The 27,823-nt window shown below is 40.0% G+C and overlaps 1 protein-coding gene and 2 long non-coding RNA genes across 3 annotated transcripts; 1 reads left to right on the top strand and 2 right to left on the bottom strand.

Moving 5' to 3' along the window:
• Window positions 1-471: 471 nt before the first annotated feature.
• Window positions 472-27,823, bottom strand: LOC139982551 (uncharacterized). The gene is made up of 14 exons (XM_071995444.1): window positions 27,387-27,823; window positions 26,332-26,490; window positions 24,355-24,444; window positions 23,442-23,575; window positions 22,452-22,593; window positions 22,096-22,206; window positions 20,603-20,750; window positions 19,961-20,098; window positions 11,401-11,555; window positions 10,313-10,409; window positions 9,124-9,605; window positions 2,487-7,766; window positions 1,977-2,049; window positions 472-903 (listed from the first exon to the last, which is right to left on the bottom strand). The coding sequence occupies exons 1-14, from the start codon at window positions 27,585-27,587 to the stop codon at window positions 611-613; spliced, it is 7,503 nt and encodes a 2,500-aa protein (XP_071851545.1). The 5' UTR covers window positions 27,588-27,823; the 3' UTR covers window positions 472-610.
• On the bottom strand, window positions 12,109-15,164 carry LOC139982358 (uncharacterized). The gene is made up of 3 exons (XR_011798147.1): window positions 15,110-15,164; window positions 14,626-14,692; window positions 12,109-14,287 (listed from the first exon to the last, which is right to left on the bottom strand). It is a non-coding gene; the product is annotated as an uncharacterized lncRNA (long non-coding RNA).
• LOC139982359 (uncharacterized) lies at window positions 15,152-19,910 on the top strand. The gene is made up of 3 exons (XR_011798148.1): window positions 15,152-17,346; window positions 18,485-18,711; window positions 19,048-19,910. It is a non-coding gene; the product is annotated as an uncharacterized lncRNA (long non-coding RNA).

Raw genomic sequence — 27,823 nt, 5'->3', positions numbered from 1 at the left:
AGAAAGTATTATGCTGTTTGAAAAGCCAATCTTGTTATCTTCAGTCCAATTTGAAATATGGTTCATTGAATGTAATCTATGTTGACAGGCTAACCCCACTCTATGATTCTTCTGGAAAGTGGATCACAGTAGGTTGTAAGTACTGTCATCAAGGCATAGGCTCTTCAAAAGCTTCACTGTAAATTCTTATATAATTTGAAATTTTGGAAATGTGATACACTTGGACTGTATCCTCCATTTAAAAGTTCCTCAGAAAATTGTTAAAGAACTTCTTGAAACCCGTGTTCAAGAAGCTTCTGCAATTTTGATCCGCTGAACGTTTTCATTCTTTCGGAAACATCAGAAAAAAAAAACAACCACAAAGACAAATTTATTTCCAATTAGTCTAGATATATTAACAGATTCTTGATACAATATTCAAATTATCCAAAATATCTTCATTTCATAAATTTCATATTCCATATAAATTGCATTACATTTTGCGTCCGGTATTAACATTCTGAATATCCAATATACAATGATTCAAAGTTATAAAAGTATATATTCTCCAAAAGTATTTAAATATTGGCAAGATGATTAAAATTGCACATTGAAAGTTGGCGGAGATGAATTATTCGCCCTCGACGATGTAGGCAGATGCTCGACTAGATTTCCTGGAATGCTTGCCAGAGAGACAGGATTTTTGACTAGATGAGGAGGACTTCCCACTGCCGGAGGAAGTTTTGCGGGAGGCGGAGTGCTGGCTGGATGTAGAGGTTCGACTGTGAGATGAGGGTGTCTTTGTCAGAGTTCCACCAGCTGAGGAAGTCTCCTTTCCTGGTGGTCCAGTCCCTCCTTGGTTATGTTCTGTGGAATGACTCTCTCTGGATGGTCTGATGTTCAGCACAGAACTGGAACTTTTACCTGAAGTGAATGATAAGAAAACTCTGAAGTAGGGGTATGTTCTAGTAGCATCGACAGAACGTCGTAGAATCCTAGGAAAACATTCTGCTTTTGTTTTGGCATGCATCAAGCAGTATAAAGTATGCATCCCAGAGATGCACCAGAGAAGGGTTCAATCTGGACCACTTAGGATGGGGAGGGAGAGGGAGGGAGGGGATGGTAGAGTTGTGGGAAGTGTGACTGATTTGAGGGGGTAAACCATAAATTTGCTTCCAGACTTTGAGACTACATGTAATTAACCTGTGCAATACAGATACCCATATTGTAAATATTCAAACACATGCAAGGATATACCAAAGACACATATAAAACACAATGACATGTATCTACTCTATCATTCAGATCGATTGGTTATAAGAGCTAATAAGGTCAATATTACGTAACAAATTTGTACATCAGTTACAGGCCTTGGTCAGTTAAACTCCACGTTTTACCAGTCAAGCAAGAACTTGTAAAATCGATCTTCCTGGAGGCACTGACCCCCGACATAGTTCCCATGCATCAAGGATTGTTAAAATACATACATCTCATCGTATAAATTCTTGTCCAGCAGCCCTCATGAACCACCCATCATCTCTGTGGGTTAATTTCAACCAGCCTGAATTACTTATCCTAGATAGATTACACCATCTCTCACAATATTCTTTCCCCACATCACTCATCATCTCTTGTGGTTAGAGGCTGCTGGAGATACCTCCCTGCATAGTGATCTACAGTATATAATTGCATGCAGTTCCAACAGATTTTGATTTATCTCTCACCTATATAATCTAAGAGGGATATTATAGCTTGTAATTTTATAGCACAGCACAGGTGGTGTTTGATAAACCACAAAATACATATATATACAGACACACATATATATATATATATAGATATATATATATATATATATATATATATATATAGATATATTCTATTAAACATTCTGTTAGGGTTGTACAGCGCTATTGAATACTTCGTAGATTTAAGCGCTTTATAAGTTCATTTATTATTATTATTATTATATTACATATAGCAATTATTGAGTTTACCTGATGGAGGTTTATCAGTGGTAGATTGGAGGTGTCTCGGATCAGTCTCTGAAAGCGTCTTAGATGCAGCATCCTGAAAGTATCGAAATTAATTCATAAGTTAAATGTAGGCTAATGAGCAGGAGAGGATGATGGCTACAACAAATAACCTCAAATTCTACTTCAGAATTAATTCATTTACATATATATATCTCTTGTCCTATTTATCAGGAAAAATCCCTTTGATGACCACAGTCACGTTTTGTGCTGTGTCATGGTGGTGGCCGGTGTAAGATGGTTTATGGGTTGCAGAAATCTTTCAGTTGGGGGGGGGGGAGTGTAACAGCGCATAGCTAAAGCATCTAAACCAAGCTGAGCTTCACAAAGTCTACAATCATCAAGGTAACACCAGTGTGTATGGCAAAGTACAACACGAATGGTCTATCCTGCAGGAAGATGTGAATGAGAAACCAAACTTTACACATCAGTTTGAAGAAACATTTTGACACAGATGAGAAAAAACAGAATTACCTTGTCTATCACAGGACCGGTCTGAACATCGGCTGTAGATAGAGAGTTGGCATGGCTTATCTTCACCCCCTCTGAGGCAGACCTCTTGGCAACGTTGACGTCTCTAGCACTGGGACTCGCAACCTCTGATCTGCTTCGGGTCACCGATCCTCTCTTGAAGAATGAGAAGATGGATGACAATTTAGACTCTTTCCTTGATTGTGAATCAGCCGCTTGATTGGGTGGCTCCACAGCGATGCCATCTTCCGTCTCGGTCGCTGAAGGAGCTTTGAACGTTTGTTCTGATGAACGGTGGGAAACCACTGGCGAAGAATACCCTGATGACTTTTGTGATGCATGCTGTGATGCTACAGGTGAAGCACGTTGTGATGACAATGGGGATGCATGCATTGATGAGCCTTGTGATGCATGTTGTGATGCTACTGGTGAAGCATTCTTTGATGTTACAGGTGAACCAGGTTGTGATGACAATGGCGATGCACGCTTGGATGAGCCTTGCGACGCATGTTGTGACGCTACTGGTGTAACGTTCCTTGATGCTACTGGTGAACCAGGTTGTGACACTACTGGTGAAGCATGCTTGGATGTGTGATGTGAAGCATGTTGTGATAACACTGGGGAAGCACACTGTGGCATCTGCTGTGATGATGTTTCTGACTTTATATTGCCCTGACTTTCAAAATTCTCCATTGATTCTGTTTCCTCCTCCTTCTCCATCATCTCATCCATATTAATGACAACAAAAGATGACAGACAATCGTCGCTTTCATCTCTCTGTGGTAGCTGGGCCAACTCTTCTGTTTGGTTGCTCTTTGCTGGTAATTCAGACAAGCTGATGTAGACAAATGAAGAGGTCTTTGAGGAGATGGGTATCTTCCTGTGTTGTGAAGATCTGTTGACCTCTGGATTGGAGAGAGAACCGACCTTGTCATTTGTTCCCTCATGCGGAGCTACCATCGTCATTTCTGAACCAGCCTGTCGGTTGGCTGGTTTCAGATTCATGGATGAGTCTTCAGGATTTTCAGAATCGAACGGTTTGATATCATCCTTCTCTGAGGCTTTATCTTCACTGGACAACTTTGCTAATGAGCTGTTAGACACTTTATTTTGGTCCTCCTCAAGAACAGCTTCCGTGGAGATATCTTGATTGGAATTTTGTGGAACAGTTTTCTGTTTGGAAGGAACTTCTGTCACTGTTGTCTTTGTGGATGAATTGATCCTAACGGCTGACTCTTCATGGAATGATCTCTTTTCCCTAGAAGGTCTTACGTCAGCATGATCAGATGATTTCTTTCCCTCTACAGATGTTACGCTCTTGGTCGGGGGTGCGCCCTCTTTCTCCTTCGTCATTTGGTCTTCATCCAGATGAGGAATCCTGCGCTGGTGTGTGGAGGAAGATCTTCTTGATGACGCGGTCCTAGAATGAGCCCCTGAACCTGCTGTGGTAACCTCAGATGGTAAAGAAGGGCTAGATCTAAACTCTTCATGGTTCCTGGATGCTAGCTTTACGGTAGCACTTGAAATGCATTCGGGGTATGAGGCTCTCTCGCCAACGTGGACCGATGATGTTACATCAGAGCAGATCTCATTGCTGGACCCAATCTGCTCTAACTGTTGATCTTTGAGTTCACTGGAGACTGATTTCTTATCCGAGGAATGTTTTGATGCGGATTTCCTCGATGAACAAGATGATGATGACAAATTCTTATGATATCCAACACTTGTTGAGGATTTGTTTGGGGCATCAACATTGGCCGATGACCTCTTGTGTTGATGAGATATAGATGTTCTTGATGATCTGATATTGGAGGATGACATCTTTTGTGTTTCAACACTTGCTGACATCCCATCCGGAGTTCCAAGGTTGGATGACGACTTCCTATGGGTACCATGGTGAGATGATGACTTCACACTCGTGGATGACTTTCTATGGGAGCCAACACTTGTAGTAGATGCATCTGGTGTTTGCACATTGGATGATGACATCTTATGGGTTCCATGATGTGATGATGACTCCACACTTTTGGATGACTTTCTATGGGAGCCAACACTTGTAGTAGATGCTTTTGGTGATTGCACATTGGATGATGACATCTTATGGGTCCCATGATGAGATGATGACTTCACACTCGTGGATGACTTTCTATGGGAGCCAACACTTGTAGTAGATGCATCTGGTGTTTGCACATTGGATGATGACATCTTATGGGTTCCATGATGTGATGATGACTTTACACTTTTGGATGACTTTCTATGGGAGCCAACACTTGTAGTAGATGCTTCTGGTGATTGCACATTGGATGACGACTTCCTATGGGTACCATGGTGAGATGATGACTTCACACTCGTGGATGACTTTCTATGGGAGCCAACACTTGTTTTAGATGCATCTGGTGATTGCACATTGGATGATGACATCTTATGGGTTCCATGGTGAGATGATGACTTCACACTCGTTGATGACTTTCTATGGGAGCCAACACTTGTAGAAGATGCTTCCGGAATTGCAAAACTAGATGTCCTCTCAGTCGTTTTGTGATGAGACCTCACACTAGACGATGACTTCCCATGGGATCCAACACTAGTTGATGATCTATCGGATGTTCTGACACTGGATGATGACCGGTGATGTGTTCCATGATGTGATGACTTGACATTAGAGGATGGCTTCCCAAAGGATCCAACACTAGTTGATGAAACCTTGCATTGCTTGACACTGGACGATGATTTCTGATCTGACACACTATGAGATGACACTTTAGGGGACCTAACACTGACTGAGGTCTTTCTATGGTGTACAGTACCAGACGGTGAGTGGGTACCGGATTCAATCCTCTTACTAGACGATGACTTCCCAGGAATCCTGACTGATGATATGCTGGCAGAGTAGGGTGATGAAATAGTGACTGAGTCTGCCCTTGATGATTTTATAGGCATGCTGGCACTCGATGATACTGTGATCTTTGTAGTTTCGATGTCCTTGCTGAATGCCACAGGTGTTTCTCTACTGGATGAAATAGATGCTTTGGAATGCCTGGAGGCTCTCTTGGATTCCTTGCTGCAGGATGATGTCTTTGGTGGCAGCACAGCAGGAGAGCTGGATGGTGTTGTTGAGGAAGATTTCTTTGCTTCAAGTAAAGTGGATGGTGACTGGGCTACAGCTCTTAAGTCACCTGTAAGTAGCTCAACAGTCTGGTCATCTTTGACATCCTCTGTCTCATTTAGATGTGCCCCATCCTCTCCCACGGAGGGCATTTGTTGATCAAGGACAACTTCTGTTGCAGATCTATCCTGTGTTTCATTTGTGTCAGGTGTTGCTACTGGCTCTCCACTGATGGTGTCTCCTTCTGTGCCAGCTTTAATGGATATTTCATGTACAGAATTCTCAGTTGGCTCTTCAGCAGTCACAGTTGGAATGTTACCCTCTGCCAATTTCAACTTGCCATCTTCTGCCTCCTCCCATTCTCTTTCCTCTTCATGACCCATTAAGACTGTTTTCCCCTCATCAATGATGGTGGTCCTGCAATCCACTTCTTCAACAATCTTGTAATCTTCACCTTCTTCTTGTGCACCGTCATCAGCCTCTTCTTCTCCAGACAATTTCTGCTGCTCTTCCGACTTGATTCTCTGTTGTTCAGTTTGACTGTCACTTCCGTCTACTGTGTTTCCTCGACTTGCACCACATCCATCTAAAGAGGCTGACAAGGTAGGAGCAATCCTCTTCTCCAGATCCTCTTGACAATTTTCTTCACTCGGTAAAAGCCCCTCAATCACTGCCATGACAGATCTTGTAAGACTGTCTTTGCTATTCGAAGACTCCATCTTCTTCTGTGAAGAAGCTTGCGAGGTAATGACTGCCTTGTCAGAAGTACCTGTTCCATCGGTAGACCATGGGTGTCCTTTCCCCTCAGAATTACAGGATGCTTTGATGATGGCTTGCTGGGGTTTACCATGCTTGGATGTTGGTCGCTGTTCACAAAGGGAAACTTCACGGGCGGTGCTCACAGATGACGAGCCACAGTTGACCGTTTCTCCCAAACTTGATGCCTTACTGGAGGCTGCATGTGATTGCTTCCTATGCTTTCTCTTCTTCATCTTTCGTCGCCTTCCCCTTTTGTTCTCTGGACTGATATCTGATGAGTTGGAGCTCTCACAGGATTGTGCCTTCTTCTCTTGCTCTGAGTTTTCTCTTACCACTATGGAGGCCTGGGAGGTTGGAGACTCGTAATGGACCTGGTAGGCCTTTTCTTTTGGGAGGTAGCATACACCTTCCGTCTCTTCTACGGTGATCAGCTTTTCTTTTGAAGAATGTTCACTAAACTCTTCCTCCTCTTCTAAGAAACCCAGATCCTCACTTTGCTGATGGATCGACCGTTTGATGGACTGAAGAGACTTTTCACAATATGTTATGTCTGGGCGGAAGACATTCCTGAAAGAATTCTTCCCACTGGCCTGATGGGCGACAGAAAACTTACTGCAAACATCCGGTTTGTTCGAAATAGCGGATAAATTTTGACTGATGAGCTCATTAGAGATCTCCACCAAACTGTTATGGTAGACTGGTATGACTGATTGGTACTGGATACCCGTTGCCTCGCCACTACCCTCTGCATCTTCCTCGGCTGCAGATTTGTTAAGTTGGAGGGACGAAGTGCTGCCCCTCTCCTCTGATCCTGTGATGTGCAAGGACTCAATTGATAAGACAGATTCTGTCATGGATTTTAAAGGTCCTTCCAGAGCCCTTTCAGAGATTCCTCCCTCAACAAGCAGGCTGCCATCAGGGTTTTCCCTATAGACTTCAGTGAGGTTTGCATAGCTTGCAAGGGAACTTCTGCTCTTCTCCTGGGCGATGACTTCATTTTCAACTATCCCAATGATTTCTTCTTGAACACTCTCATCTTCCTCTTCTATATCAGTGTCTGCATCGGTGATGCTCCTTGAATTTGTCACGAGGGAACTCAAAGTGGAAGTGGCCTTGAGCCCTGTCACTGCCATCGAGGACCGGCGCAGTTCTGCAGCTGATGACGGCAATCGGTTCAACAGTTCTGTCACTGACTCAATCTCAGCTATCTGCTTTCCTATGGAGTGGGAGGGGCTACCAACCATCAGAGGATCAGTTGTCTGAAATGAAGAAGCCGATGATCTCTGTGTTCCAGATTCACCCTCCACATGGAGAGATGACATGGAGGGAATGTGGGCAAGCTCTTCTGTGGTCTTCAGGTACATAAAGGCACCAAGGAGGACCCCTCTGACCACCTTTTCAGCAGTCTGGAAAATATTCTATGAGAAAGTGATGACAGAGTTCTACATGATAGTTACATATTAGTCTCACCTTCCAATGGGCTTGGAATTATATGATAGCTTTTGATACATGACACAACCTGCAGAAAAATCGGAGATGCTGTGACCTCTGAAGAGATGGACAGCTTCTCATGCATTATCATCCATAAGTGGAAATATGAAATTATGAATGTTCACAAGACAAGTTTCAAGTTTCATTAACATAAGGTAATAAAATAATCCATGAATTTAAGAGATTACTATGGTCTAATCAGATTCCATGCAGAACAATTAAAAAGAAATACACTGCATGGTCCAATTTCTATCTAGCTTTTAAAATATCTTTGTCCATTGAGGAGATGTACTTTTTTTTTAAAATTTAGTCATGCAATTTTAGAGATTTCTTTGTGCAATCATTTGTGACATCATTCAACACATCAACAATCTACATTTTTCTTTTACATTTTTTTTTCTACTGATGTGATTCGAACCCCTCCACATTTCAATTACATGTTTGACGATGACCTAATGACCTTACCATGAAGCGAAATAAAATAGTATTTTATATACACAGCTAAATTATTTGATCAAGTCATCAACTTCAGTTTTATAGTTCAAAGAAAGTAGTGCTAGATGTAGTCGATGTATTACATCACAAATAATTGCCATTAAATGAACTCTTGCATTAAATAACAAAACAAACTATCAAAATTGGATACATCTCAACAAGGAGATAGCTTGAATAAAGTACTTCATTATACAAGCTATTTAATATATATATCTGTTTAAGACTCACACTTTAATTTCCTTTTAATGAGGTATCCGATCCTAGAGAATTTGAGCACTGTATCCTTCATTTTAATATTATGAATCAATTTATGAGTATTCATAAGATAATGATGACCTAAGTTACTTGAATGTGAAATGCTTTAATTGGTGGATTTGCGACAGAGATGGCTTCATCCTATACTGACTGATTGATTGATTGATCGATGATGTAATCCAAAGAAGTAGCTCTAAGTGCGAATGCCTGGTCATTCATGTAGGATATTCATCGTCTTAATAAATTATGATCTGTTTGACATTCAAGTTTAACGCCAAAACAACACTTAAACATTTCAAGTTACAGCCCAACATCCAAATTACAAGTGAATACTTGCAACTTTTGCAGACCACAGTTGATAATGGCAGTTTGAGAACTTGAACAGATAGCTTATAAACTACTGTACCATGGACGAGAAGATGAAGGCAGAGGTGAAAGTTACAAGTGAATACTTCCTGACAGACAGAAAGAATTTGAAATGACTCTAACATCAGAACAGAGTCGATGATCATGATTAACTTAGAAGATTCCTACCAGGTCTACTGAAGCTTCAGTCGTATCAGTCTCTTCTATCTGGGGAAACAGGACATCAACCTTGTTGCATCTACTTGGATTAATAGTCAATCTGTCGTTACTTAGCAGCCTGTCCTCATGAATATTCATTCTATTGTATGAGGTAATCAGATCAAGGTAGAGCTCATCTGGCGCAAACACATCTCCCTCATTATTGTCATCGACCATCTCTGGGTATTCTGCTGCAATCTCTTCAAAGACCCCTGCAACAAGGCACCTGGCAACAGTCTCACATGGGTCAATCAGAGATTCTTCATCTACAGTACTCATGCAAAGACTGGCAAGATACAAGCTGCCATCTATAGGACCACTGGACTCTGTTATACTGCCCTCTAGTGGCACCTCAGCGGCCACAATGCTGTCATCCATGGGCTGGTCCAACAGACAGCTGACATCCTCTGTTGCTATGTCTGATTTTGTAACACCGCTCTCAATTGAATAATCTGAAGTATACAAAGCACAGAAAACATGTTGCATGCTGATATCATCTGATGTCTTTCAATAGAATCTAGATATTTCAATGTAGTTACTTGAAATTGTCTATAGGGCAGCAATACTCCTTCATTCATTCACTTATACATTTACTTATTCATTCACTCGTTAATTCACTGACTGACTGACTCCTTCCTTCATTCATTCATTCATTGACTGACTGACTGACTGACTCATGACTTACTGACTGACTCCCTCACTCACTCACTCACTCACTCACTCACTCACTCACTCACTCACTCACTCACTCACTCATTCACTCACTCATTCACTCACTCACTCACTCACTCATTCACTGACTGACTGGCTCATTCCTTCATTCATTCGTTCGTTCGTTTGTCCATTCATTCATTCTTTTATTCTGTATACATTCAAATATATGTACTTGTCATCAATGCACATCCTTGGGGATGTAAAATACTGTCAGCAAGCACATTCATGATAGGAATAAACGCACTCTGAGGCTTGCATGCATGTGAGAAAAAGAGTATTACAAACGAATTGGCCAAGACTAACAAAAGTGTAGAATACATTTCTCTCTTAGGATATTAGGTGTTACATTCTATGCTACCAGAAAATCTATTTGCATACAGCAACAAGACATGACAAAAAACGGTTCTTAATCAGGTGAGGGGTGGAGGGTATTAGGAGCCAATACCTTGTTGCTCTGAAGTATCTGATGTTAAAGAAATTGGAGGCAGGAAAGTGGAACTTGTCCGGGCAGAGCTACTGGTAACAGATGACTGGCTCTTAGTCTGGAAGAATGAAACAAGTTATATTCATGATAATATCAACATTTCTATTTATAGATATTAAGTGAAACATGGCCCTATCCGAATGTTACATTCACCTTAACATTACGAGTGCAATAAACTCACTACCGTAAGTGTGGCTTCCACTGGAGAAAGATAAGGAAAACAGCTTTGGTTACTTCTTCGATCACATGATGCTCGAAGAATCACCACTTTTTCCAAGTATAAACGAAGCGAGGGCTAACCAGATGGAACTTGCAATGGAGATAGTTGCACATAGCATGGACAAAGGTAATGTTTGGAAAAGCTTGCAGGTAATGTCCCTGCCATATTTATTAATATAACTGTCCACTTCACTCAAACATTAATTACTCCTCCCCCAGAGAGATGTTTTTGACATACATTCCACCTCTCCACTGTCATCTTCTACAAAATGAGAGATGTCCAGCAAGTTTTCAGCTAGACTGTTTAGCCAACCATTGGCCTGTGAAACATTATAATTTTATCTGTTCCAATCAAGCTTCTAATTGCTGTCACCATTACAATGCAAGCCTCTAGGATCAACAGAATTGTGCAACTCTATCATTGCTGGCTGCAGCTTTCAATGAAATTTGTTTAATTTATATAAAAACCGGTTTTTAAAGATAATCAGTGTTAAAACGTACCAAACATTGGACATTTTAGTTGATGGAAAATTCAGGACAATGATGAAACGTTAAATGGCAGGTTACTTGATAAATGCTTGCAGCTTCTTGTGATATAAAATAATTTTTTTTAAATTGGAGAGATTGTCTTAGTTTCCTTTGGACTTGCGTGCCAGTGTAGAGTTCTTTAATTTTGTTATTGAATTCCATCCCTACCATCTGAAACATCCATCTACCTCTCTGAAGCATCCCCCAATCCCCCTCCCTCCCTTGACCCATCCCTGCTCTAGTTCGATACTCAAACAAAATGATAGAAACAATTCGACACAATAGGTCAGATCTGTACTTACTTTTTTTGTCCTTTTGGCTTGTGCATAATTGCAGAGATCGTCCGATAGCGACGAGTCTTGCAGTACAGACTCGATCCCCCACATGGTGTCCCTAAACCCAGTGGTCTTGATCCCTTTGTTCTTGATGGGTGGGAACATTCCTTGCCTCTCTCCAGCTTAAATTATAAAGTCAAGTGTTTCATAAGTTAAAGCTTGTGGGAGTCAAGGTACGAGTCCTTTATAAAGAGGTGCTTTAGCATAATTACTTGATATCACATATGGGATGAAATGAATTACAAAATGAGAAACCTACGTTAAAACCTGTTTATTGCTTTTACTGCTTGATCGGCTTGCCATATGCAACAAAAAGGCAATGAAAACCTGCATCGTTCAGTAATGGAAGTCTCCATGACCACACTGACAGTTGAAAGAATAAAAGCCGTAAGTAAAACACAATTATACATTGCAAAATTATCAGGGACATGATAAATATGTAAGTTTTGAAATGCATATGGCTTATCTTAAATGTTTAGAAGTGTTTCTTGAGGGGGGGGGGGTAGTCTAGGTTTTTCTCTTCAAAGTGTAATATAAGAGCATACAATTCAATATTTTCCACTTTGCTGTTATTCCAACACATGTTAATTGTGATGCAATGGGGGCAGCTAGAAATGAAATTAAAAATACTTGAAAAATATGAAACATATATCGTTCTATATTCTCTTCTACTTTGTATAAAGCCCCTACCAAAAGGGTTACTTCGCTGCGCAGTCGCTGCGACTTCGCTGCGAAGGAATTCCTTCGCTACAAGACTTCGCAGTACTTCACTTTTACTGTGACTTTGCCGTAACTTCGCGACAGCAGAAATATTACTTCGCCGCAGGGTTTTGCTCCTGCGACTAGTCACAGCAACATCGCAGCAAAGGAATATGACTTCGCAGGAGGCCCATCTTGTTGTAACTGGTCGCAGCTACTTCGCGGCAAGGAAAGTTACTTCGCAGGAAAGGCCTTCTTGTTGCAACCAGTCGCAGCTACTTCGCGGCAAGGAAAGTTACTTCGCAGGAAAGGCCTTCTTGTTGCAACCAGTCGCAGCTACTTCGCGGCAAGGAAAGTTACTTCGCAGGAAAGGCCTTCTTGTTGCAACCAGTCGCAGCTACTTCGCGGCAAGGAAAATTACTTCGCAGGAAAGGCCCTCTTGTTGCAACCAGTCGCAGCTACTTCGCGGCAAGGAAAGTTACTTCGCAGGAAAGGCCTTCTTGTTGCAACCAGTCGCAGCTACTTCGCGGCAAGGAAAGTTACTTTGCAGGACAGGCCTTCTTGTTGCAACCAGTCGCAGATACTTTACGTCAAGAAATAATCACTTTACAGAAAGGTACCATTCCTGCAACTAGTTGTGGGAACTCAAGTTATTACTGCATGATCATGATTCATGGGCAGGTTTCCCTTCTGCAATTAGCTGTATTTACTACACAGTGAGAAAGCTTTCATAGTGCAGCATAATGAAGCTCATAGTGCAGCGGTTCTGCAGTTAACTTATCTTTACAACAAGGAGAAACTTACATACAATCTTACAGACTCAAACTCTACACAAACCAAACAGATATCATACATTTTTTAGGATTTCTTTTTATTGGTTTCAATTAAAGAGCCATCATCTTTTAAATGTTTTAACTTTTCCTGTAGGAATAGAAAATATGTGGTACCACTGAACAAACTGTAATGGTTACAACATGAGGAGAGCTGGCACCTTAGAGATTATGATTTCTGTACTTTAATTCAAATAGGTTACTGTAACATTAAGGCTTATAGATCAGCAATTAAAAAATTACTGATCTTTTCATTTCTTTTAATTCGTACAGGAAACCCACAAATAACACTAAGCAATGCAAATTATTAAATCTTTAAAATCTTAAAAGTAATCTCAAAACTCTGAGAACAAAACTCAGGAAGATTCTTATTCATTATTCTACCAAACTTCACTGTAGTTTCTGTTAATCAATTTATAGGTTTGAGTTAATAGGTTTAAAATGTTAATCAGGTTCTTAAAATTTGGAAAGTCACTGAGACACAATCCATATATAGTTCCCTTAAATCTATGCTGAATTTTATCTACAAAACCAGGATGCTGAAACAAGTTTTGAATTTGAGGCTCTAGTGTTACATTGAGGAATTTGTTCTTCTCAAAGTCAATTGTCAATTTGTCATCCTGCATATATTACAGTACGTTGGTCTGGCCATCTTCAACAGAGCTAAAACAGGACCCACAGTAATAATACTTTTGCACTGGTGAATCTGCCTTTTCAAAATAGTTCTTAAACTTATAAAGACTACCAATGGCAGAGTGAGTTTCCATACAATGGAGACTAATTAGTGCTAGCATATCAGACAGCTGGACATCAGTGATGGAATGCGTAGTTGCAAATGTGAGTATCAGTAGAAGACTTGTTTATACTGTCATCCAATATCCTCTATAGATGTATGATGAACCACTCCTGGACTCTTGTCTCTGACTCTTCATCATCTTCCAAAGGTGAAGCATCACAGGTATCATCGGGCTCACCCAACGTATCCTCCCACTTATCAGAAATGTGACCATCTTGGTCAAGAGTTGCCTGCCAGTTTTTAATGTTCATTAGTTCACTTACTTCCATTGCTAAAGGTATAGATGATGGGTGGATAATTGTTGTGGGACTTTCATCAGTGCACTGATAATCTGGCTGCAAGCTCTCTACAAAGGATGATGAGCCACCTTCAGTATGGCCAGCCATATAAAATTCAGATAAGGCTGGAGTAAAAGCTACTGACTGCACATTGGATGAAGCTGGTATTTCTCTTCTACGTGGTTGGTTGTACCAAGTAGGCCTAAGTTGGCCTCATGAGTTCACTCTGAAATCAGGAGTAACACTGGGCTCTGAAAATAATATATGAAATGAAGTTAATCCCTGTCAAATTTAAATAATGCAATGGGGTGTCATATTATATGCGCAATGAAGTGTCAATGTTCAGCTTAATTTTGACATGACGCAACTATCCTGGGGGTCTGAGGTGCATCATACAGTTGATAGGTGCATTAGGCCTAATAGCAGGCACCACATGTTATGATTAAAACGCAGAGTTTATTGACTGAGACATAAAGCCAGGGCTAAGGTTGTGAATTCATGCTGTTTAATCTAGCACGTCATGTCTGCAGGGGGGGGGGGCAGGCTAATTTCAATTGCTGACTAGGCTTTGTATAGGAATTGTACTCACCAATATTTGTTTGCTGGAAATAGTTTGCTGTAAGTTCATTCCGAGTCGTTGATTTTTGAGAGTAGATCTACAGGGAAAAAAGGGTACAATGACACTGTAGGTGTAGGCACAGACATAATTAATCAGCATATGCAGCCAATGGATACTACTTTAATCTTTAATTATTAGAGTTAGTAAAATACTCTTAGACCTAGGCTACTACTTACAAGCATTGTAGTACCACTACTAGGCCTCACCCTAACTGTAGCATAACATAGACTTGACCCGCATAGGCTATAGGCTATTTCTGTATCGATACTCTCCTACACTGACTATGCATGAAGGCATATAGTAGCCTCACTCAAAAGCCCCCCTACTAACTAGTAGTACTACCAGTACCACACTAGCCTAGATTGAGCGTTACTAGAATTAGTATTCAAGTAGTTCGATGGGATCGTTATTACTTGGCTTGGCATCTCCAAATAAAAAATGATTAACCACTTACTCCATCATGTATATCAATCGAATGCTGCAGCCTGCCGGGAATGATAGTAAAACAAGAAAACCAAGAGGTTTTGAGATTCCTTGGCATCTAAATATTACTGTAGGTTCATTGTGTACACTTGGTTCCGACCTTTTATGAATATTAATGTAGCATCAACACAAATGTTGTTCCTTGCTATCAGCTCAAGTTTGATGAACAAATTGATATTTTAAAGAATTTGCTTTAAGCTCTACCACTCATTAATATTCATGCCCCCTCATTAATAGTATTGGGGTAGAATTCCGACTTGCAGCTGGAAGGTTAAAGGTTCGACTCCTGGCCGGGTCATACTGAAGATGTGTTGAAAATCACTCTAAGCCCTGCCCACTCATTAATATTCATGATATTAGCACCAAAATAAATAGGGATCGTCTACTCATGATGGGTAACCTATGTACCAAGAATGAGATCAATCTACCTTGGGATTGCTGAGAAAACCTAATTTCAAGCTTTTTTGCGAAAAACAACTTAGCCCCGCCCCTCATGAATAATAATGAGATTGGACAAACTGTCACCATATTCATATAGAGGACTTTCCTCTTGTACCACCAAACCAAGTTCCATGAAAATTGAACTTACGGTTGCGAAGATATTGACATTTGTTGAAAATCACTCTAAGCCCCGCCCACTCATTAATATTCATGATATTAGCACCAAAATAAATAGGGATCGTCTACTCATCATGGGTAACCTATGTACCAAGAATGAGATCAATCTACCTTGGGATTGCTGAGAAAACCTAATTTCAAGCTTTTTTTGCGAAAAACAACACTTAGCCCCGCCCCTCATGAATAATAATGAGATTGGACAAACTGTCACCATATTCATATAGAGGACTTTCCTCTTGTACCACCAAACCAAGTTCCATGAAAATTGAACTTACGGTTGCGAAGATATTGACATTTGTTGAAAATCACTCTAAGCCCCGCCCACTCATTAATATGCATGATATTAGCACCAAAATAAATAGGGATCGTCTACTCATGATGGGTAACCTATGTACCAAGAATGAGATCAATCTACCTTGGGATTGCTGAGAAAACCTAATTTCAAGCTTTGCGTCACACACACACAGACACACACACACACACACACACATACACACATACACACGCAGTCATGACCGCATAGATTCCTACGGCTACCGCCAAGGAATCAATAAATATAGACCGAGTAGTGACTGTACTACTACTGTAGTATAGTGAGTGTAAAATTATTTTTCACGTCTCGTGCAACTGCTCATGATACTACTACCAGCACAGGAACTTCGACGACTGTTGTGTAAATTTGAAGTAAACAAGTCTACACAACAGGTTACTGTTTTTTTTGTCCATACAATCATATAGGTTGGCTGGTTTCAACCAGGTTTAAGTACGCAGTAATAAGTTGCTAGAAAGGATCTGATAAAAGGTGATATACTTACAACATCTCGTACAGTTTGACAAAGGGATACTGAATTGAGTTGGTTTTAATGTTTGGATGCGTGATTCCTTTAAAAATTTATACTCCATTTCATTCATTTTTCATCAACACGATCGAATTTACATCATAACCAACAACGTAAAAATGTACAAATTGAGTCAGATGTTGTCTATTAAAATGATTGGCCAATCAGAAACTGCGAACGCTTTCGATTGCGTAACAATCCATCTTTCAAATACAATACCGGCTGTATCGACATTCAGATTCTCTAGCTCTCTCGACTTTTAGGTTTCTTACATGAATTCTTTATTAAAATTTTTTACGAAATACTCAATACTTTGGACCATTGTTCTGTGGAATATATTTATATTTTTGAACAGAAATCGAGATTTTCTATGACTTTGTTAACGTTTTTACTTTGCTAAGTTTTCACGTTACCTGACTGAGTAGCCTAACTTAAACTTAGTGCGTAGGTTACTGTTAGTAGTGGTGTTAGTAACGAAGCAAACCTAATCCAGCTTTCTTGCTTTTGCATAACTCTTAACGTCGAAAAAAATGCAATTTTTAAAAGACGAAGTGGATACAATTGCTAGGGATCTTGGGCTGCCATCTTCGCTTGGAGGTGATTGCTAGCATATCTGCCTTTTCTGGTTGATAGACAGTCAATTTGGTGTAGCTAATGGATGACGAGGGACAAATCTCATTGGCCTTTGGGGGAAAATTCCGGGCATTTTATACAGCTTCAGAAACATATGATGCATCGTTTGCTTATGGTGGTAAGTTCCAGTAAGCTAAAGGATATAAATCGACTATAGCCTTGCTAAGCCTAGGCAGTATAGTTAAGCATATTTTAGCAGAACACAGAGTAGGCTAGGCCTAGGCGGCATGCATCACTATTATCACTTCAGGGACTCTTTTAGAGTATTTCAGTGCAAAGAATCCTGAAGTTAACTTTAAATGTTAAAGCCTATAGCATGTCTGCTTGGAATGTAATTTGCCCATGTCTAAAGGGGTATAACTAAGCTACTGTAACTAGTTGGTTAAATTCGCTATCAATCTAAGTTCCAGTTCCAAACAAACCAGCCAGTGAACTTTTTAATTGGAACCATGGTTCAACCACAGACATAGCACAAAATTGAGTCTGTACTGTCTTTATATGACAGATGTGAAATGGGATAAATATGCTACAGTATGCCAAATATTGAAACTGTGTGTTCCTCTAAGAATGATGTGAAGATATTGCCTGTGTTTCTGTTGTGGTGGACCCTAGAGAGTGATTAAATATAGATAGTATGATTCACAGTACTAGATCCAATACGTTTTTTTTTTAAGTTAAATTGAAGTTTGCAAACTGAGCACTTAAGTTTTCTTCAAATGTAAATGAAAATATCTCACAGAAAGAGAAAGTTCTTCAGTGGTTTCCTGATATCCGCAAAGTGCGCAAATTTTCTCTGAACATCTTCTTTGAATAGCCATTCAATCTTCGCCGATCTTCCTTGAATAGCCAGTTATAAGCCAAACACAAGTTTGGCGTATTTATTATCTTGCATATTAATGAGTCAACAGCACCAAATGTGAAAGCCCCAATTGTTGATATCTGAAACTAGAATGACCTGTATGCATGGAGTACCCACCCTCAGGATCACTCCATTTTTAAGGGAAGGCTGGCACTTGAGTTTTGATCAAGCTAACATGTCTTGACATAGATATCAGTGAGAACAGATCAACAGATTCTGCTCATAATTCTCTTGCTATATTTCTTAACAGAACTTGGGTTGATGAGTGTTAGGGTTGAGGCGTGTTTAAGTGTCCAGAAGTGGTATTCCAAAAATGCCATGAATAATATGTTTAATTTGCAGAGATCCAGATTGCTTCTAATCAGTTTGTTGTTGTTATTTTTTTTCTTTCTTTTAGGTCATTTTGAGTGATAGGGAGGATGCGTCACCACATTTGGAGAGACTTGGCAACTGCAATGTTGCCATACCAGCTGCTTGGCATAGTAACCTTCTCTCCAAGTCTCAAATCTGAGGCTTTTCTTGTAAAGAAAATGATGGATGGTTTCTTCGAGCCACAAGATATGTCACAGGGGAACAATTCATCCGTGGTAAAGCTGTTTCCCCTGCAGATGGAAGCTATTAGATGTAAGTTAGCAGAATTCCCACATATTTTAAAGGAGTTAGGTAGTTGAAGAAAAGACACATTTGACATAAATTCTGTACAGCTTCCTCCCAAATCAGCTGTAAATATACATAATGCAAATATTTCCTGTGAAACTGGTACTTCAGTTTCCTTGCTTGTAAAGGAAGGATCTGGAGAGTAATAGCTAAGCATAGAGAAAAGACTTATAATTACTCTCAAATTTCATATCCACAATGAAAAAATTCAGCAATTCCATGAGTATTGAATAATGATAAATTGAAGAGGATACTTATTGGTATTTGTCATTAACCTGAGGGAAATTTGCCTTTCTTCTCCAGTGTATGGTGGCAGTGAACTGAAGATCTATGCTGATGTCACATAGGCAATCAACATCAAGTGCAGCAGAGCCAGGAGACTGATGAAGAAACTGAAGTGATGCTGACATGTTGGGGATAATGGGAGGGGGGGGGGCAGAGGTAAATTAGAGTAGACAGTAATAATATAAGAAGTTTTACAATTAACAGTATAGAACTAAAAATAAAGTAGTTTAGACCTACAAAGTTCTTCTGTCTTATATTTGTTGCAAGCACCTCTCCAGGAAAGTCGCCGCAAGCCCATTTCCTTGCGAAGTCGCAGCAAGCTCCTTTCCTGCCAAGTAGCCGCAATCCCCTTTCCTGTGAAGTCGCCACAAGCCCCTCTCCTGCGAAGTCGCCGCAGGCCCCTTTCCGGCGAAGTCACCGCAACCCCCTCTCCGGCGAAGTCGCCACAAGCCTCATTTGCATGTGAAAAGTGAAGTCGCGGCGAGGTCGCTGCAAGCCTCTCTCCGGCGAAGTCGCCGCAAGCCCCTTTCCTGCAAAGTCGCCGCAGGCCCCTTTCCGGCGAAGTCACCGCAACCCCCTTTCCGGCGAAGTCGCCACAAGCCTCATTTGCATGTGAAAAGTGAAGTCGCGGCGAGGTCGCTGCAAGCCTCTCTCCAGCGAAGTCGCCGCAAGCCCCTTTCCTGCGAAGTCGCTGCAAGCCCCTCTCCTGCAAAGTCGCCGCAGGCCCCTTTCCGGCGAAGTCACCGCAAACCCCTCTCCGGCGAAGTCGCGACAAGCCTCATTTGCATGTGAAAAGTGAAGTCGCAGCGACTGCGCTGCAACTAGTTGCTGCGAAGTCGCTGCAACTGGTCGCGGCAAGGGCCTTTTTTCGACAGGGGAGGTGGCCTCAGACATCTGATATGATCATTTCTCAACGAATACTTCACCTGACCTGATTTACTGGATAGGTTTTTCCTCCTTTCAAATTTGTCGGACACTCTTCTGAGTTTGGCCGAGAGGGCTCTGTGAATCTGGGATTCCTTCTCCTGTCTTTGATTGGCTCGTTTGTTACATATCTTCAGAAAGACAGCTGTAAGTGTGATAAGTGAATATACATTAAATGACTGTCGGTACAACTGGCGGCTCAAAAGCTACCATACTTAAGGGCATTGAAGACTCGCCCCAAACCATGTGCGGCCATCTGAAAAAGTTAACTTTCTGTTGCTTGCAAGTGACGTTTTGTTTGTGTTGCTACAAAATGCAGACAGTAATGAAACGTGATACCTTGTTATCTTTAGCTGGACCTGAGATGTCCATCGCTGTATTGTTTATACACTATGCTGTGGGTATTGACCGCAGTTGTATGTACTGACTGTACACGAGTGTCTAATTACCAATGGTAGCAAGCTGTGTGTGTATTTTCTGGGATCGATGGTGGAGTCTAACACTTCTGTTACACCTCATTCAAAACTAGGTCAGATTACAGGCATTAGACGTTTCTTTTGTGCTTGTCTTCACACCCTTTAAGGGCCATCAGTCATGAGATTTGAAAGGCTTTCACCTCAAAGTGTTCAAGTGGAGAAGGAAGACCTACCTTGGTGTCTGAGGATTGTCTTGTTGGCCATCTCCTTCCTTCTAACAATCTGAAGCTGTTTCTCCTTCTTGGTCTTTTCATCTTTGATCGCTTGTGCCTTCATCTGCTGTCTTCTCAACATCTCGTGCTTACTCCAGTGGGCTGCGAGCTGGAAATAGTCAAGTTTGATAATTACTTAATATATACAATGAATATGTATGAGTAGTCAATTATCCTAATGATGCTCAGTGTTTCACATTTATACAATTAGTTAATATTCTAATTTCTTTATTCTCACAGAGCCAAAGCGGTGGTGTGGGTAGAGGGTCATTATTGCTGACTGAGTTATCCCAAAGAGATTATTTCCAATTTGAACACCAACATTCTTCAGAGCTCTCTTTTATGCTCTTAATTTATCAGTTTTGCAGCAAAAAGATACTTTTGATGGTTTTCAAATGCAAGGGAGGTGTTGATGGTTGATGGTGGGGCTGGCGGGAGGGGGGTGGGTGGTTGTCTTCATTTGCATTACAACACGTAGACTACCTTTCTCTCATTCTGGCTATCTTCTGCATCAGTTTTGTCTAAAGAGGCAGACATTTCACAACTTCTGTCAGTGAGGAGGGGGGGAGGGGAAGAAGTGCACATGGTTGGTGGACTGGCTGGGGCATTTATTTTCTTCATGTACAATTCCAACATCTGCCTTGCACTATATCCTTTCATTGACTTTGAAAAGATTGCAAGAAAAAGAAAAGCTACTGTTGGACCACATTTAGAAGTAAGGTCTTTTCATCGAGGTGGAGTAAAGAAGAGGCAAGCTATTCTGTGATGTGATCTCCATCCCTTCACATTCTCTTCTTTATAAGCATTAATTGGCATCATCTCAGTAACTATGTACATGTAATGGTCTTTCTCTTGAGTGTCTTTACAGGGAAAGAGGGACAAAATGCAAGTGGATGGCCAAGAGGATGGGCAGGAGGATGGAGAAGAGGATGGAGAAGAGGATGGACAAGAGGATGGACAATAAAATGGAGAAGAGGATGGACAATAGGATGGGCAGGAGGATGGACAAGAGGATAGACAAGAGGATAGAAAAGAGGATGGACAAGACGATGGAGAAGAGGATGGAAAAGAGGATGGACAATAGGATGGAGAAGAGGATGAACAAGAGGATGGGCAGGAGGATGGACAAGAGGATGGACAAGAGGATGGAAAAAAGGATGGACAAGAGGATGGAGAAGAGGATGGACAAGAGGATGGAGAAGATGGACAATAGCTAGGATGGGCAGGAGGATGGACAAGAGGATGGACAAGAGGATGGAAAAGAGGATGGACAAGAGGATGGGGAAGAGGATGGACAAGAGGATGGAGAAGATGGACAATAGGATGGGCAGGAGGATGGACAAGAGGATGGACAAGAGGATGGGAAAGAGGATGGACAAGAGGATGGACAAGAGGATGGGAAGGCCAGTGGAGATGATAAGAGTATTAAAGTCATTTCCATTTGATCTCTTTACCTTCTTCTCTCTCTCTCTCTTCTTCATCTCTCTCTGCTCGGCCAGTCTCCTCGTGCAACCCTCCTCCTTCTCTGAGCGTTTTTGCAGGATGGTTGCTTTGCGTCTTCTCTCCTTGGAAATAAATCAGAAAGACATTTGCACACGCGTCATTTTACTGTGCCTGTAGTCCTCAAAGAATGAATGTTTTGCATTGCTGTTTGTCATCATTATTTTTCAAGCTGTCTTCATACATTCTTTCAAACCCACCAAATTATTTCTTCTTTTAAATATAGTTATGTTCATGATTATTAAAAACAAGAAGTTATGAAAGATTACAACATGGGTTATACTAACTTGCCAAGGTATGACATATTTACCTCAAAATCGGAGGCAATGTTTGCGAGTCTTCTCTGCTCCAGCCTTCTTGATTTTTGGGCCTCTCTGATTCCTCGCTTTACTCTCCTCTCGTTCAGCAGTTTAACCCTTTTCAACTCGTCTTGCTCCAGGTATCTGAGAAGACTGAATATTTATATATTTATATAAATAAACATAAATGTGAAGAAACATAAACATATGTATAAATAAACATAGCATATTTTCTATCATTCCAATTCACTGGCTTAACTTATCCAACATTAATCTAAGTAAGCAGTTAAAATATTTACAAACACCTCAAGCTCATTTTAAAATGCTCAGTATTTTTAAATTGGGACCTTCTTTATACTTGTAGTATTCAAACAATGGTATCTGCTATACCTTCTTGTATCATGTATTTAAACACCCCTCGTAACACTATCAACCAGTCCAATCTCTCAGCCTTTCACTGGAGCATAGCATTAGCTCCATAGCAACTATTAGTCATATAAATATCATAAGGGGTCAGATGATATCTCTCCTTAGACAGTAATATCTTACTTTCTGTGGTCACTTATATTCTGGTAATATGTGAACATGCTGAATAGCTCAGAGAGCAATACCATTTTGCTTCTTATTTCCATTATCCTTGGAGAAACATTATATTGGCCACAAGGATAACCCACGCGTGCAAAGCCCAATGGGTTAGCAGGGCATGATCAGTTTTGCATTGCGTTTTTTATCCATTATCCTTGGAACATTATAACACAGTAAGTAACAGCAGGATGACATTCTTACGATTCCACGTTGCTCAGAATCGGCGTTGGCCCGAATCTTATACCTCGAAGAGATATAGTCCCTTAAACGACCAATTATATACAGGCATCACTGTGAAATAATTTGAACTTATACACAACTTTACTGCACAGCTTTAGGGTATGTGTCTAACATCAAATGCAATCTTGTGATAGCACAAAATAGCATGAAATAGCATGAAAGGTTGATAATCTGACCTCTCATGATCTTCTTTGGCTTTGGCCTGTTTCCTTTCCCTCGCCTCTTTCCCTCGTTTATCTCTCTCAGACAACGACCGCCTCTCCTTCAGTTTTCTCTCCGTTGTCATCTTCTTGGCTTTGTCACGGTCCATCTACATACAGTACAGACAGTGGCCATCAAATTTGGCAAAATTGTGATTAGTAAAAAAGGGGGGGGATGTAATATACATATATATATACAAACTTTCATTCCAAACTAATTTAGGTAACACCATCACTGGAGATATAGTGCTCAACCAAAGGGAGCAGGTAAATAAATCAAAAGTATTAAGTAAACTTTGGAGGCACAATTTATTCTGATACAAATTTATTTCGTGTAGAACGAGTGTAGGTGGGCTTGTCCATCCATACGAAACAAATTTGCATCGATGAAATGTGCTTTTAAAGTTTACTTAATAGTTTTGATCTATAGGTTTATATAAGCTTCTCAATAAAGGAAAGTGGAAATTGAAGTATGAACTCTGTATAAGTTATAAAAGTGAGTTCAAAGTCTTTCTTCTAGAGAACAAGACATTTTAGGACTCCCTTGTGTTTCGCTGTTTCATAAGCTACAAATATATTCATATTTATAAACATGAACTAGACTTTGATAGCAAATTATGGCAGCATGGTTCCATCATTTTGAAGTAAGACATGAAAGGAGTCCTATGTTTTGGTGTGGGAGAGGGTGGGGGGGGGGTGGAGAGGGCAAGGAGAGAAAAGAAAAAAGTTTCTCGTTTTCTAATGCTCAAAAGAGTTTAAATCTGCTCAAAGTACTGAACAAGCTTCAAAGTAAATAAGAGCTGATAAAAACATCAGAATTAAAATCAATTCAGTCAAAACACTGAATTTTGGACATTCCATGATAAAATCTGACCAATTTTCTCCTTACCTGTCGTTTGTGTTTTTGGGTCTGTCGATTAAGCCTCATCTTCTTCAGATATTGATGATAGATGTTAAATTCCTCCAGCGAACATTTCACCTGCAAGCGAAACAAGACGGTTGATTCTTTCTTTCTTTGTAGAAATTAAGGCTTAAATTTAGCAGGAAACATGTTAATCAAATTTGATAAATAGGACATGATCTAAATAAACAGTGTCTCCAAAATGTTGTTTTAATTGCATTTTTTACTATCTGGCATGGTTTAAATAGCTAGCAATATGAAATACAGGTTTGTGGAAATAGTGCTGTCAAATAACCTAGTTGTGCACTTCAGCTATGGATGAGCATGTTAAGTTTGATGAAGGGTAATATGTAAAATATTAACTGCAGATGCTTGAATATATGTAACAGACCATACAATTTTTGTTTTTGCAATGTATAACTTTTAATTTGTACCTTGTTGAGTGATCATGAATACATATAAAATATAAAAATAAATAATAATTAAAAACATAAAAAAATGAATAAAAAATCATAATTAAAAAAATGAATGAAAAATAATAATTAAAAAATAAAATACAGTACAATACTTTTCTACTAACATTTAGTGACTTATTAATAAAAAAGAGGGAAAACTTGTAAAGGGTAAAAACAAAAAACCGATTAGAAATACAAATATATTCACAAAGAAATCAATCAATTGTGACATTCCTAAATATTTCAAACCTGCAAATATTTCTTGAAATGTTTGACATATGTCTCTACATGACGAGTCCCCCGACATCCTCATTGAAAACCTAAAATAAGATCCTTCTAAGTCAGGGTAACTTACCTGCCCATTTTTCCTGACACTTTGGTCATTTACTCTACACTTCCTGTCACAAAAAATGTTGCCTCACAAATTGTTCATATTAATTAAAATTCATTCATAGAGGTGGCAATTTGAATGACCAACAGATTATCACAAGTTTGAACATTCATGCCAAGCGACAGTGCTTTACCATATAATCTGAATTTAAAGCAACACAACCTTTCTTATCTCCATTTACAATTTCTGCCTGCTGCTTAGTACGTATCATTGTATTTGTTAATTTATTATTTAAAAAAAAAAAAATTACTGCAGGAGTAATTGATACCCAGGCCGCGATTTTTTTGTGTCCCAAACAGGTTTGCAATTGCGTGTAAATAGGCGCTCATGATTGGTCGGAAAAGTTACGTCATCACGATGGAAACCTTCACTTCCAGGTAACCAAAGTGTCTGCATCCATTCGTTGCAACGAAGATATACCCGTTGAAAATTACCCAAAGCTTTTCATAAATATATGTGTTTGGAATTGGTTAAGACATATTGAGCACACTAGTACTGGTATGATCATCTACTTTGATCGAAGTTTTCTGTGAAGGCATTAATCTGTAACATCACACAGTGAAATGTTCGTACATGGTACATCACACATGCGCTGGTGGCCTAGATATGTATTATAACTGTGTACACAATGCAGTGACTGAAAATATGATACTGTACACTAAACTGTTTGCGTATATTCATTGGAGACTTGTGAAGTTGATTTTAGTGTAGGCCTACCCATCCACGAAACGAATTCCGATTGTAGAAGAACGGCTCACAAATCTTGAATAACGTAAACACGAAACCGATAGAATGTAGCGTATGTATCATAAGTAAGGTCAACATGTGATTCAAGCATTAAAAGTAAAGTTAGGGTGTTTCATGGGAAACCCCGTAACTAGACTTAATTAAGTGTCGGTGTGTAACTCAGACCATGTCCTTGAAACACAGGACTGATATCCTAGCCTACATGTACATATTTTCATTTTTAGGAAGACTTTTAGTATCCTCCTGGCTTTGATCATGTCATAAATACACTTGACTTCATTAATTGGGAAATGTTTACAACTTGACTTCAATTAGTGGCTTTGCAACTGGTCTATACACATTCATCACCGTGGCAACTACTTTCTGACTGACCTTTAGCTCTGGAGTAATGAAGCCTTGCTTGATTAATCTTCTCACAGTCCTTGCGTGGGTGTATAGATTCTTGAGATGAGGGTCATGAAGGCTTTTGTACTCCAAGAAAAACTCATTGGCACTTGAGTCAAATTCTAGGTCACTGGGAGTGAAATGAAGCTACACAGAAAAAAAAAAACAGATTTAAATAAAATTCTTACATAAAAATAGTCTTTAAAATAATTTGTATTGAAATTAGGCTGTGTCCTAGTATGTATAATTAAGCTTAGGCTTAGGCCTACTACTGTTATGATGGTATACAGTCAACTCATGATAGTAAGGGCATTAATGTTCTTTTAGTTCTTTCCTTTGGAAATGTGATTTCATCAATGGTTTGACCAGATTGCGACAGAATAGAAAGAATTATACTTGCAAAGGTCAGAAGTGGAACTGCTCGAAGACATGTTAAAACATTCCTAACTCTATGCGTGAGCAGAAGTTTATGTATGGTTCTGCAAAATGGGTGATATAATCCACGAAAGTGTCTTAAAGTACAAAGTGGATTTAACTGTGGGCATTTTGGCCGTTTTCACTGGGCTTTGTAGATTAAAATTGCAATTTAACAAGTGGTTATATTTTGACTAACGAACACACCTACATGTATGACACAGTACAGGAAATATTAGGACCACACAAAAATATTAAAAGTGCATAGGCTAGGCCTAGACCTATGTTTCATTTCAATACCTGCAATATTTACTTGCAAGCATAATATAATAATACCAACACTACCTAACTAGCTATGCCATCCTGAACTTCTTAGTGACAAAACTTTCACCCACTGGAAAATTTTATTAAATATCCTTAGTTAGAATGGGCCTGTTAGTGATGCATGGGCTAGGTTAGGCCTTCCTCAGTTAGGGTTAAGCCTAGGGGGGCCAAGGCCACACTAACAAAGTTACATGTAGGCCTAAGTTTGGCCTCACTCCTTGTACAGCATTCCTACATCACTGCAGTCTTCCACACAAAACTGTTAATGAACGACAGCAGTCGTGACATAAATTTGATAAAGATACCTTTTCACACAAGCCCGTAGTAAATAACGTTATTGTGCCAGATGGTGCATACAGCATTGGCAGTTTACTGTACATAACTTGGGTTTGTTTTAACCATGACGGAATGTATGGTAGCGTCACGGGAGCCTCGTCATCGCCGAACGAAAAATAACTTAATTTCTTGTCTTTCGACTTCGTCACATTCAAAGATGCTCCTGCCATGGCTAGGGCGATCTTCAATTCTTCTTCAACTCAAATATTGGTGTTCTTTTTTGGATGTGAGATGAAATGACAATACTGGCTTTAAAAGGCCTACTGTAGATCTTCTACTTCAACCTTACTACTGGATTCTAATAGGACTCACATGCTACGTTACTCGTTAGGGTAGCTACTACGTTAGTATAGTACTACTAGTACTAGTCGCGTAACACAAGTTTGGAGCAATGTTCGCACGGCAA

The sequence above is a fragment of the Apostichopus japonicus genome, chromosome 16, assembly GCF_037975245.1.
Source record: "Apostichopus japonicus isolate 1M-3 chromosome 16, ASM3797524v1, whole genome shotgun sequence".
In the NCBI taxonomy this organism is placed as follows: Eukaryota; Metazoa; Echinodermata; class Holothuroidea; order Aspidochirotida; family Stichopodidae; genus Apostichopus; species Apostichopus japonicus.
The sequence above is the reverse complement of the archived record's forward strand: the minus strand, read 5'-3'. Positions and strand labels throughout refer to the sequence as shown.